Below are 14,756 nucleotides of genomic sequence, written 5' to 3' on the forward strand. Positions count from 1 at the left end.
GATTCACAAGGTAGCAGGCTAATACTGTAATGTAACATGATTAGGTAATGTATACAAAGGAGAAAGGAAATTTTCACCCTTGGGATAAATATTTTGCAAACTTGTGACCCTTGTGTGGAATGTTCCTAATCTAAACCAATGCATAAGATGAATTTATTTGTATCACAAGGTGTAAGAATAAATGTGATGGATTACCTTAATAATGTCTATATCACAGTTATTCATTTATGAGCTTATCTATTGCAATATACACCAACAGTGTCAAATTAAAAGGAAGTAGCCACTGGAGTAATATAAAGTCATTTAGTGATATATGATCTCAAATGGACACTGCTTGAACAAGAGTTGTTCTGTAAGACTTGATTTTTATCTGTGTGCACTAAAGAAAATATGGACCAGTCTAAATATGTAAATTTATAGCTAGTGCTCTTTTTTGCCTCTGAGGTGATGTAAATAAGACACAGCACCTGAAGGTAAGGAACTGATAGTCCAAAGCAGATGATAATTCAGTTTGTACAAAAGATTTTAGAAGTAGAAAAATTTTGGAAGTTAATGGAATATTGTGTTCTACCATTCAGAAAATATCTGAAATTATTTCCCAAAAGGGAAGCAAAAGAAACACATGAGCGAACGGGGTGATCATGTAGTTTTGATCTTGAACATTGATGTTATGATACTCCAAGACAATCTTTCCAGGATACACATAGAAAGTTTAATGGGTCTGTCAGGGTTAATAGTTTAACAAGCACTGGCAAAAGAAAATTAAAGAGTCTAGGATTCAGGGTATTCACTGCATATACATAAACTACAATTTTATGTAGAACTGCACACTGTGCTTCTTGGTGTAAAGAGAGGAAAACTTAAACAGTGGAAAACAAGTAGAAAAAGAAATATTTAGAGATGAAACAAAATTCTTTTAACAAGATCAGAAGTTTATGTTAAGAGAAAACTGAACAAACAAAGCAAAGCACAGTGTTTGAAGTTGTAGTGTGCATACCTGCTATGAAATATATTATGGCAATATAATGAAGCGCAATATATTGTGGCAATGTATTGAGGGAGCATTACAACGATGTTAGAAATCATACCCCAGTTGAGGGCAACAATGACTGACAAGTATAACATTCTTGATGAAATTTTGTGGCCAGTTTTTCCAACAGATTTTAAAAATGGGAAATTATCATTCCCAGAGAATAACTGTCCATCCGAATTGCTAGGAGGACAGAACAGTAGAAAATTATCCAACAATGAATTCTTAAACTAGCCATCACAGACCTCAGACCTTAGTCACAGAATCTTTAGCCTAGCCATGACAGACACTGGACATCAGACACTCAATCTTTAGCCTAGCCATTACTAACCCTGGACTTCCAGATAATACTTAATCTGTCACAGATTGCAGATCTCAGTCAATGAATAATTAACCTGGCCACCACTAACCCTGGACCTCTATATGCTTATGAATATACAGCAGAAAATTAAATCTAAGTTTGAAAAAAGACAATATGACATTAAGTCTAGGGTTGACCTCATTCACTTTGTTCCCAACATTTGGGTCTCTTAAGCATTCATCTGAAGGAGCCATCTTACATATACAGTGCAACAACCACTACAACGCGCCCTGCTATAACACAAATTTGGATATAATGCAGTCATGGCATGGCTCCTGAAATTGTACATATTCATTCGCACATGAAAAAATATTTTTTGTTCAAAGTACATGAAACAGTGTATACAAATTTTATTATCATTTTGGGGAAGAGATCGTGTATGAATGTAAAATGATCGTGGCGTGGTTTCTGAAATTTTGAATATATGTACATGAACTTTTCTTGTACCAGGAAAAAATATTTTTTTAAGTACGAGAAATAGTGTGTAAAATGTTTATTATCATTTTGGGGAAGAGTTATTGTATGAATTTGAATATAAAATGATCGTGGCATAGCTTCTGAAATTTAACAATTTAACCAGGTTCTTGAAGTGTTATGCCAAAATAAACATTATCGGAAATGTCACTTATTATTGATCCATCAGTAAAGCCACTAAGTCGTCTTTGTGATTGTCTTCAATTAATTCTGTATACAATCGTTGCTCAAACAAAAGCCAACATGTGTTTCTTCTTTAACTGCATTACACAACCAAGCAGCAGACAATGTGGTGGTTAATAAAAGATTCTCACAATTTAATAAACATCAAAAAATGAAAGCTGCCAACATGTTTTCTGGGCTTGGCAGTGTTATTAGATGCAATCAGTTGACCAGTAAATAATGTCCGCTTTATTAGCTGGAAATAAAAAAGGGCAAACAACAAACTCAACTTCCCAGAGATCTAGGAATTAGCGAGTCCATTCTGTGAGGGTGGAAAACAGAAGAAGAAAAGCTCCGTAGTCTACCCTACATTGTAGAAGAGGAAACTGGTTTACAGTGCAAAAGGGTTAAATTTGCTAGTGACAAAAGCCTAGATTCAGCCTTCAACCAATGGTTTGTCCAGGCTCGCTCAGAAAGAGTTCCTATTTCTGGCCCAATTCTGAAAGCTCAAGCAGAGACATTTGACAACCGTATCAATGTAGATGATTCCAAATTTAAGGCGAGTAATGGCTGGCTAGACAGATTCAAGAAAAGGCATGCTATCAGCCAAGTTCTAGTGTCTGGGAAAATCTGCTCAGGGCTATTCCATTTAAACATACCACTACCCCACGGATGGCAAAATAAAAAAACTTCCATGCATGGTCATCAATAAACAATAATCACTTCTGTGTCATGTCATATCAAAAGATGCATGAGCATGGGTGTCCAAAATTCACTGCTATGACTGGTAGTGGCAGAAAAAAATCACTTCTATGGGTGGTCATCCATTTTTGAATGTGCCTCCCCCCCCCAGGCATATGTTAAATTGGAACAGCCCTCAGCTAATAAAGAGGCTGCCAATTCCTACCCAACTGAACTTAAAAAGTTGCTGGAGGAAGGTTGCTACACAGCCGATCGAGTTTATAACTTCGACAAGACTGGTTTATGCTTTATAATGTTACCCAATCACACCCTCGCAACCAAGACTGATATTCACAAATGAGAAGGCTTTAAGAAGAGGAAGGACTGAGTGACTCTCTTGTTTTGTGTCAACAAGTCTGGCAGCCACAAAGTCAGATCTCTGATGATTGGAAAATTGAAATTTCCCAGATGTTTTCATGATGTTAATATGAAGGCCCTTCCCTTTGAATACACTAACAGCAAGAACACTTGGATGAATAGCTCCATATCTGATGACTGTTTCCATAAAATGTTCTTTCCAGCCATTCAGGCTCATTTACAAAAACCTCAAGCAGGAGGAAAAAGCCCTCCTCCTGTTGGATAATTGCGATGCCCACCCCCCAGCAGAAAATATTGTCAGTCATAATGGCAAGATTAAAGTCTCTTATCTCCCGAAGAACACTACGTCAGAAATCCAGCCACTGGACTAAGGCAACATATTGGTATCTAAGCAAAACTGTTGCTGCAAAATGATCAAGTGGATGGTAGCAATTAACAACTCCTCCTGCGACACATCACTGGCGTCACTCAACTTGAAAGTAGTCTGTCCCCTCGGCAGGAAAACCTGGGATGCTATCTCTGCATGCTGCATTGAACAAAGCTAGATAAAGGGTCTTGGTCCAGCTTTTACATCATCTACACACCATGATAGTGATGACGACCCTGAATTTACAGGATTCACTGAAGACAATATATGTTTAGCCGAAGAAGCACTCAGAGAATATGACCACAGTCATCATGATATCTTCAACTGGTATTCAGCAGATGAAATCGGCCCCATATATCAGCACATCTCAAATGACAAAATTAGTGCAAATGTCAGCTGGAAGAATGAAGCTGCACAACCGGAGCCCGAAACCAGTGTTGCTAATGGCGACGATGATAATAATGGCAAACCAACTTCCCCACCAAAAGTGTCAAAGGCAGTAGAGCACCTAGAAGCCAGCTTGAGGTGGCTGGAAACTCAAGACGTGGACGGCATCAAAATTCTCCAACTCAGAAGCATTCTTGACTTTGCTAGAAGCTAACAGTTCATGGCAAAGAAGCAGACTCCACTAGACAGTTATTTTAAGACATGATGAAATTTAAAATTATGGTGTTATGCAAGCAGATTGACTTTGCAGTTTGTGCAATGATTAGTATAGTAGTTTTCACATGTTTCTTTCGATATTCGCAAACTCTTAAGTAAAAGTTATACGCATGCTGAAAGCATGTGTTGATTGTCAATTATTCTTGCTGTAGTCGTTCAAACGAATAGGCATACAAGTGTTAATTATTGGGTATTTACAACTGATAAAGGTACATGGAAATGCATTTGAGAAAATTTTAGCAGTACGAAATTTGTAGAAACCATTCATAAATTTAACACAAAGTAATAACATATAAATATAATATCCATCCATTATTTTGAATAAGTCTTATTATTGCGTTCCATTTTATATTCGTCCGATAATACCCCGATATTTTACATTATTCATGAATACACATGTATGTGCCAATGCGTTATTTTCTGAAAAAAAGGAAATTACTGTAAAACCCCGCATTAACATGACCCCACTATTCACGCAATCCAATTTGTTGGACCCCAATTATTGTGTTATAGTGGGGTTCCACTGTACTATGATACTTGCTTATAAATCGAGTCAAACAACAAACAGTAAGGGCCATTATCTGCAGTAGTATAATGTGCCAGCAGATTAGAATCTTTGTTTATTCTACTGATTACTCCTAACAAACTGCACAGACCCAGATCTGCTGGTGATTTATGAAATAGCAGATCTGGGTCTGTGCTGTTTGCGGTTGGACTCAACTTGCAAGCGAGTACATACAGTATATGAAAATATGGTAGTAAAATTCATTTTCTCTCTATTAAATACTTTTGTGTAATCTTGTTAACAAGCTTGTTGGAATGAATGGATGGATAGGCAAGACCAAATCTCAGATACAAGACCAAAAACAAGACACCCTTGCTGCAAACATTATAGGCATTAAAAATATAAAATTTCAAAACTGACATAGACAAAAGAACACGTACTTGCTGGGGTGACTTTTTCAACAGTGCCTTGAGAAGATCCAGTTTATTATTACCAGCTGATTCAACAATGGCCTCCCCAGTGACAATACTTTCATCTGATCCTTTCATGAGATTGGCCATTACTTCACCAATTCCAACTGCAAAGTCTAGTAAAAATAAAGAGGAAAGGGAAGATTTTTAATAATCAGTCAAATTCTCAATGGCTGTGAAAAGCTTGCCAGTAACTTCCTGTGGGTTGGTGGTCCCATAGTTTTCCCGGGTTCTTCTTTCACCAGTTATATTGCCTGCCATATATAGCCTACTGTGTGCAGAAAAATGGTGTTAATCCCAAAACAACATTATTTTACATTTTTTGGTGTCAATTGTGTTCAAACTTAGGAATTGAAGGAATTTCTTGAGTACCAGGACATTAAAAGAAAACTTTAAAAAAAAAAAATTTGTTATATAATTTCTGTATGCTTTAATTGTCAACTATTGGTACCAGTTATACAAGGTTTGCTACATGCAAATATTTTTCAGGATACAAAGGGAAGGACTATGTATTCTCCAGCCCAAGCTATCCCTTATGCTCAGCAAACATTTGTCAAGGTACTTGGGAAAAATAATATCTCCAGCTCAAAATATTCCATGAAGCTCAGCAAATATCTTTTGGGGTACATGGAGAAAGTCTATGAACTCTTCAGCTGAAAATATTCCTTCATCCACAGCAATTCCAAATTATATATGATCCTCATATTATTGTAAGTAATGGATATTAGATATTGATCATTACTAAATATAATTATAAATACAAAATTATACAATATAGGCAATATTTTGAATCTTGATACATTTCCAGAATTTTCCAGGGTTTTTTCTGGATGAAAATGGTTTTCTCAAGGCTCACTTATGACAACTACTGAACAGAATAGGCAATATTAAAATTTCATTGTTTTAATTTAAGACTCTTCCATTATATCTGAATTAGACAAATGACCATATATTAAACCACATGACGTATTACTAGAAATAAGAAACACTATTGAAATTTATAAAAATTTGCAAGTAACTCATTTAAATTATAAAATAAGTGTGTTAACTAAACTCTGTTTTATTGCACATGTCTGAACAAAGAACTGTTTATAAAAAGCTTGTTTTTAATTCTGACCAAAAAAATCTTTAAAAATGACATATCTACATATAAAAAGAAACATTTTTTAAAAAAATCCACTTGTGTCTAGTTGGTGCCCTAACATCTATTATCAGTGTTATCTGACTATGGACTGTATATTTAATGCAGTCATTGTCAATCAAGCCCAGAGCACAAGAATCTGAATTGAAAACTGCCAGTGCAGTTGTAAGATTTCTATGTATTTAACAAGGTGTAATAGTAAAATCACCACCAAAAACAAGTTGAGGTGAGGAGTGTGTGGTGAAGGTTATTATTGATGATAATGTGTAATGCTGTGTTCTCAGTACAATCTATCAAGTAACAGATTTATTACAATACATTTGCATTAACTATATGTGAAGATATTGCATTTTGGTTTGGGGTAGATTAATTTTAATGATGTAATATTTGCCTGTTGGAATTGCATAGCTTACCTCCCCGAGACAGAAATTACACTTGTACGTACACTAAATATTGCATCTTCCCATGATGGAAAGTTCTAGAGCTACATTACAGACCTATCTGTTCCCCACATCATAGGTTGATGCACAGCAACCATCATCCTATTACATACACAGACTACTTGTGGGGCATCAGAGGGAGGTGGAAAGAGGGAATCTGGCATAACCAACAGGTAAGTATTACGTCATTAAAATAAGTTTACAAAATTTTACCCCCAAAATATGGGTTATCAAAATTAACCAAGCTGTAGAGATTCCGATATTGTGCATCACTTTTGGATTCATTCTGAATGCTTGGAAGGCAAACAGATTATCCCACTTCTGGCTGAAAGCATCTGCTGCCCAGGCCTTCTAGTCCGGGACTGGGGAAACAAAAATAGGATCTTATTGTTTAGTTTCCTTGCAAACCACTCCACCCACAGTCTCATCCATAATGTACACAGGGGCTAATTAGCCTCTCCTTGTCAGACTGTCGGTCAAAATATTCTTCTTGCCAGGAATGCGGCAGACTTGAAAGTAATCTCTTTCATGGGTGACCAGTGAAGGAGTTTTCAAGCCCTGCATGCAGAGAGAAGAGACTTGTGCTGCCGTGTCAAATGTCATCGAGACATCACACAGTAACTCTGTATATTATTGATACAGCCATGTGGGGGCTAATAATACTACCCTCATTTTCCAAATTGTTTTTGGGACCACAAACCTTGAAGAACTAGCCATTCTGGGGTCCAAGTGAACATCCTACACCAAATCTGATGTGTTTGTGAACATATAGGAAATGGGGTTTGTGATGTGGATGGGGACTGATCCAAATTTGCCCACCTACCCAAGGGGTGGGGAAAATCCAATGCAGGAGAAATTTGAGCTGTCAGAGGATCCTGTGTGGTTTCCACTTCACTAGAAGAAGAAAATGGAGGAGGCCCAGTTAGAGTTTTCCTAGGGTAAACAGGTTCACTGCTAAATTCAGAAAGGACTAGATAAAGACTAGTCAACAACATAGTCTTAGCTCTAAATGCCTCTAAAAGGGTTGGACTTCTCTCTACTCTGAAAGGGTTGGACTTACGTCTACTCTGAAAGGGTTGGACTTCTGTCTACTCTGCCCTGCAGGACACAGATTAATATCCTGTTTATGAGAAAATTTATCCTCATGTATACAAAATCCTGAGTTGAAACTAACTCTAACTTCTCTGTTTGGCATAATGCCAAGTAGGGTTACTCAGGACCAGCAGCAAGCCAAATCTTGTCTGAAGAACTCTAAGAAGATATTGTGGATTAACTAGTGGTCTAAATATAACCTACCAATCATGTTCTGTTTTACAATACCACTGAAAAGATGGTAAGCCAAGCATCTAAAGGACTTCTTGGAAGATGGATGCACAATAGAAGAGGTAAGTATCTAGGGCTTGTCCATCATTTCTTTTGAAGGGGAGAGGGAGGATTAATTTGGCATTGTTTCCTGGACTGTGGCTGCCTCCCTTTAAGTAACTAAGTGTCCAGGTTAACATCCATGTGGAAGTGGGGCAGCTCCACTGACAGTGCCATGGCCATTAATATAGCAAGCCATGAGGTTTTGGCAACTGCCTCAAGCAAGTGCTGAGGGACAGCTGGCTAAATATGAATGTTTCCAGCATCTTAACTAGAGGGTGAATCCCAAGGAAATTCCCACTTGTGAAGCATGTAAAAGACCCAACCAGGGTTTTCAGAAACCTCAGTTTCTTTATCAAATGCACATAAAATTCCCAAAGGACACACCTTTTCTCAGTAATGCATACCTATGATGCACCTCATCTCCCCCCTCCCATCCCCTTTTTATAGTTGTGCTCAGCTGTGGCCAATCTACAGAATAGCTAATGGCTAGACTTGGGTAAACAGGCATGAAGCCAGTGTCTTTTGTCTTTAATTAACTGTTAATCCTTCTCTAATATTATGTCTTCAAAGAAACAGATGTTCTACTGAATGTGTATGTAAGTACTTGCATTTGTTCAGAAAATAAACAATATCCTTTGTTGTTTGATTCTTGTTTAAATTGTGACAATACAGATATAAATCTTGACAATAAACAAAGAGTTTAAGATGGTCAATATTGTCAAATCAATAATAATAATAATAATAATAATAATAACTGCTACTTCAGCAGATATTATTTTGACTAGAGCACTACAGTATAGCTAGACTATTAAAGTACTTTGATGAATCAGCAAAATCTGTTATTTTTTAAGAAATGGACTTACAACAAAAATGACACCAATGCTAAGAAAAAGCAAAAGTTTGACATGTGCAAGCATAAGTGATGACAACAAAGAGATCTTGAACTTGAATGTGTACTTAATTCTGACTGTCTTGACCATGGTGGAGGAGACTGATAAAAATGGTGGCTGAACTACAACATGAGAACTTAAGAGATCTGGTGGAAAGGCAATCTGTGATTGATGTAAGAAATGAAGAGCAAAATCCTTTCACTCAAAATGAAAATACTTATTAGCTATCAGCCTTTAATCATCATGAATTTAATCTGAATCACTTAACTGCTGTTTCAGTTTTCTAGACAATCCCTAATGCTGTTGAGAAAACTCTTGAAATCCATGTGAAAAACAATGACTGCAAAGCATTACAACGAAACAGTGAATAATTTAATCAGAATAATTGAGGTGTAACTTATACTTAAAGACTTCAATAACCCGATTACCATATTAACATTTATTAAGCCACAGAACAATAAAAAGTAAAGGAACTAAATGATTTGAAAAACTAGTTTTCCAGATGGTCAGAGTTCAATATAGAGTCTTTTGACAATTACTGACAATGATCAGGTACATTTTCATTATACTTTCTATCTGTTTTGAAAATGATGGACTCCAGAGTGAATGCCATGGACTTCCAGAAATAGGCTGGGGACTCCTGAGTTTCATGAGTGAAGAGTTCAGGACTACTCATTCTGAAACTCTGTTGACAGCCCTGCCAACAAGCAACAGCCCATTGTTAAACTCTGTTGACAGCCCTGCCAACAAGCAACAGCCCATTGTTAAAGTAATTTGAACATTTGACCAATCCACAATTTGAATTACGAGTGAAAATGACATTATTTACAAGACCTCAACAAATCAAATATTTCACAGTGTCTGACACATACTTCTCAATGTTTCTCCTTCATTTTCTTCTTCTTCTGATGATGATGAGTCTGCTGCAGTGGGAGCTGCCTTGACATCTTTCGGATCACTGGTTGGATAACAACAGGCAGGGCTAAAAATAAACCTTTTCTTATCCACCAGAACCTTCAAATCTCCATCCTTGGTGATCTTAAGTACCCTTCCAACCTTTCCTTTTGTCTGAAATTGGAATTGCCAACTTTACTGTTACACGATATTTTAATATGAAACTTCTCTAAACTGGCTTACCAGTCTCCACAAGTTGGCCACAAATTTTGGTCCCAAAAAAACCACAGCAATATTAATAATAATAATAATGAGGGCTTTGTATAGCGCCTAATCTTTAGAAGCTCTAAGCACTTTACAACATTAGACAACACCTATAAGATAAAAAACATATATAATGATATGATTACAAACACAAACACCATGAAATTAGAAAACATAGAAAAAACATGCTGAGAATATTTAAGGTAGGAAACTTTATAAGGTCCTTAAGTTTGTTCTTGCAGTTGAAATAAGTGAGTTTTGAGAGCACTCTTGAATGTGATCACTGTGTCTCTGTGTCTAAGTTCAGTGGGCAATTCATTCCACATTACTGGGCCCTGGTATGCAAAAGAACGTTGGCCATATGACTTTGTTTTCATAGTGGGAATAATGAGTATATGATTGTCAGAAGAGGAGCGTAAGTATCTTGCTGGTGTGTACACATGGGTGAGGTCGGATAGGTATGTCGGACTAGAGTCCGTCAGTGAAACATAGGACAGAGAACAAACTTTATGTTTGATTCTGGATCGAATGGATAGCCATTGTAGGGTACAGAGCAGTGGGGAGGTTTGCTCAGATAGTGGTACCCTAAGTATGATTTGAGCAGCTGTGTTTTGAACTTTTTGAAGTTTTTGGAGTAGATACTGAGATGAACCAGACAGAATTGAGTTACAATAGTCCAGTCTTGAAAGTACTAATGAACACACAAGTGTTTCAGTAGCATCAACTGAAAGATATTTGCGAATGGAGCTGATGCGTCTCAGCTCAAGATATGCAGCCTTGCATATGTTCATGACATGTTGGTGCAATGTGAGAGTACTGTCCAGAGTAACACCTAGGTTTCGTACTGATTGACTGTGTGAATTTAATGTTGGTGTTGCTGATATTTATTGTTTGAGGTAAAGGATGTGAATGAGAAAGTCTCTGTGTTGTAATCAGAATGGCTTCAGTTTTATCATCATTCATCTACAGCTTGTTACATGTCATCCATGATTTCACATCAGAAATGCACCTCTCTACACCTTGGATGGTAGCATCAACTTCAGTTGGGTAGCTAGATTTGCATATTTGGGTGTCATCAGCGTACAATTGGTGAGACACTGGATGATGATCTATGATACTTGAGAGTGGCTGAGTGTATAGAATGAAGAGAACAGGTCCAAGAACAGACCCCTGTGGAACACCACAACTTAGATCAACTGGGCAGGAGTGCATAATCAAACATGTTTACTGACTATATGAAATATCTGGTGTATGTATGTAATAGTGCTATATAGCACAATAGTGGATAATAAAAGGCTAAGTAATATTTGGTCCCAACAGTAGTGGGTTTAGAGAAGTTCAACTGTATCTGTTTATTTGTTTACCATTACTTAAAAAACATGATACATAACTATATCAAAGTATGATGTCATATATTTTGGTAAAATGCTTTTTAAAATTAATATTTCTTTAATAACAGTTTATTTTGGATCAAATTTGGTGCATGCTACTTATAAAATTGTATTCTCTGCATGGGAAGTCACGATTTTACGAAAATTTGCTGCTTGAGAGCAACACCACCAACCATTAAAACGGTCTGTAATTATATAATATAACTCTAATGTAAGATAAGTACCCTGTGTGTAAATAAAAAATACAATACAAGAATCATGCTTGATACGGTAAAAGAACACCAATGATAGAAAGGAAACAAACCCTATATCAATGGTAGAAAAAAAAAATAACAAACGATTTTCATGATGAAATTTATGGACTCAAGTTCAACCAAGCAAAAACATTTATAAAAATACACTTACAGCAAGTATTTCAGCATCAGATTTTAATCCTCCACGCAACTTTTGCAAATTTTTCAGAACATCTGCAGTGGATTCTATTCGCACAACTCCACCCTTCTGGAAACCTGCCACCTAAAACAGGAAATAGGAGACCCACGTGTACATGGTACTTTTCATTGGGCATAATCTGACTTTTAAAGCAAACATGATCGCCATTGGTCAGTGACAAATCTCTAATACTTTCAGAGTAACACGGTGAGACTAAATAATGTACAGTTTTAGTACAGATCTGATTATTTTCAGAGGCAACTGCTGTAGACTTTGGGTTTATGTATTTTACTAAGCAAGTTGCAGATGGCATAGAATATGAAAATAATCGTGACTCATGTGATGGAGAACACGTTCCATTATCAAACACACCTCTTATTATGAAAACCTCTGCAATGTATTTTCCTTTGGTACAAAATGTTGCAAGGAAAAATTATTTGCAGAACAAATCATTTATTATGTGAGAAAATAATCTTAAGTATATTGAGACTGAGATGGACAAAAGTTCGGATTTTTCTTCACTGTGAAAATATCACAGGTATACAATGATTATGAGCATATCTTGTTGCTTCCATATATGTAGCTCTGAATTTTCTAATGAAATTCACGTACACATCCACATGCATGCAAGTAGGTGCAGTTAAACAAGTTACAAGCCTAAATTCACTAACCTGACTGGAACTGCCCTTACAATCAAAGGTAAGAGCAGAACCATGCTTTCTGGGAAAATATCTTCCAGTGTTGTAAACTATAATGTTAAGCAGTTTTCATAAGGCCTCATTTTTTTGGTGTATATTCATCATATTTAATAGCACTCACTATTTTTGAATAAATATCTTTAAATATTATTCTATTTTTAATAATGGTGGCCACATTTGGTGGTGGATTAGCATAACTTTACAAGTATTTCACGCCACAGCTCTTTCTGTTATATTTGGTCTAATTCAACCCCGAGCGATGTACAGTAAAAGCATAATTTTTGCTAATACAAGTGATAAAACAGCATAATCTGAGCACAAATTGTATAATCTATATATTACTAACATTAGTATCCCTACTTTGCTGAGGCTACGGCATCGTAGCTAATATATTACATGCTATAATTTCAGCACAACATATGAAAAATGTAATTAATTTTTACTACAGTGGAACCTGTCTTGAAAGACCACCCCTTTTGCCAAAACATAATGGTCTCTCATGACAGGTGGTCTGTGATAACAGGTCATAACACTATATAACCAATAAATCTATGCATGGAGAACCTGGTCTCTCAAGACAAGTGGTCTCTCATAGAAATGGTCTCTCAAAACAGGTTTTACTGTACTAACCTGGATTTGCAGGTCAAAATACTTGGCACAAATAGGCAAAATATATGTGGATCAGAAACCAGAAAACAAACAAAAAAGATACTGAAAAATTATTTATATTCAACTCTATCTTTAACTGGTCAAAATGTCTATAACTTTTGCAGAATGATCGTCAAGTTCACAAATTCTGTCCTCAATCTGATTGCTGTATTGCATTAGTCTCATATTCTTCTTCACAAATTTCTAAAGCAGTGTTGAATTGTCCTTTTCCTGATCAGATATGTTTTGAAGTTTAAAAAGTCTCATCTGCTCTAAGAAATTTCATTCTCCAATCAACTCATAAAAGTCCATTTTGTGTATAATCTGGCACCATTTTCTTTAAAAGTACAGACTGGCCCGCTACCTATATTACCACTATAATAAATCTACATGGCAATGTTCCATTTTTCACCAATTTTGATCAACTTTTATGAAATGAAATGATTTTTCCCAGTTGGGAGCAAACCAATTCTTTCTCCAAACATTTTCTTAATTTTCCTGTAGAGTGTGAACACTTATTTTACTTGCTGTGGTATTGTATGTCAGTTTGGTACCACTTTCATTTAGGACCAAAAGCAGATATCAATAGACGTATATTTTGGTGAGAAACCCATGTTAATAAGATGATCCATTTGGAAGGAATAGGGAAATCAATATTTTCAAGATGACCATGGCAGTAATTAGGGTCAGTTGGCATCATTTTCATGCATGACCAACTAAACACCATAAGAACTCTTCTAATGAAAACCACATGTCTAAATGACTTTTCATTTAAAAGCAGCATAAACAAAGAAAAATTAACCATTCAGCTCATTTTTGGGAGTAGAAGCATAAATAGCAGATCTTTTCATTAAAGATAATTATGACTTACTCTGTATAAAGCTGCTCTCGTGATTACAAATTGTTTTCCATTTTTGTATTGGACCTCAGCACTACTGGCATGTTGTGAGTCTGCTGACAGATCGACAAGAGTGATCACTGTGCCTTCCTCACTCAGACACTGCAAAAATGAAGCTGTTAGAACAGAACAGAACTCATATGTGCATATTTATACACCAGAAATCACTCCTGAAGAACTTATTAAATTTAGTTTGATGATAATACAAGAACTGGTCTTGTGAATTTCTGAACTGCCATTTGTTCAGAAATTTGAAGAAGTGCAAAATAATCTTAAGGAAAGAACCAAAACTTGAAGTCTCATATATTTTTAATATTACTTTTAAATCTCTTAAAATAAACAATGACTGTGAAAGATCCTTACATGTTGAAGGGTCTAATTTGTATTTTCTCACTTCATACCACATTGGCACTGTAATATGATGATGTCATGTGAGAAATCCAGTTTGTCATTTCACCTGAAAACTTCAAATTACACTTTGTGATAAGTGTTATGGATTAATATTCCATACTTTTCTGATTTCAACCAAAAATGTACCAGTCTACCAATGACTTGTCCAAAGTCCTCCTAATCTGCTTTCCTCCAATTCAATGACCACACCATG

General features: G+C 36.1%; 1 protein-coding gene across 2 annotated transcripts in view; it reads right to left on the reverse strand.

The window, feature by feature from the left end:
- LOC149802249 (E3 ubiquitin-protein ligase MIB2-like) overlaps positions 1–14,756 on the reverse strand; it is a 112,312-nt gene that overhangs the window by 56,157 nt on the left and 41,399 nt on the right. For both annotated transcript variants that reach the window (XM_089956675.1, XM_089956676.1), the window contains exons 8-11: positions 14,126–14,254; positions 11,882–11,992; positions 9,800–9,995; positions 5,062–5,207 (exon numbers count right to left, since the gene is read on the reverse strand). In XM_089956675.1, coding sequence (XP_089812801.1) covers positions 5,062–5,207; positions 9,800–9,995; positions 11,882–11,992; positions 14,126–14,254 — 582 coding nt within the window. The remainder of the gene's footprint in view (positions 1–5,061; positions 5,208–9,799; positions 9,996–11,881; positions 11,993–14,125; positions 14,255–14,756) is intronic.

The sequence above is a fragment of the Sinohyriopsis cumingii genome, chromosome 4, assembly GCF_028554795.1.
Source record: "Sinohyriopsis cumingii isolate HCF-2022 chromosome 4, ASM2855479v2, whole genome shotgun sequence".
In the NCBI taxonomy this organism is placed as follows: Eukaryota; Metazoa; Mollusca; class Bivalvia; order Unionida; family Unionidae; genus Sinohyriopsis; species Sinohyriopsis cumingii.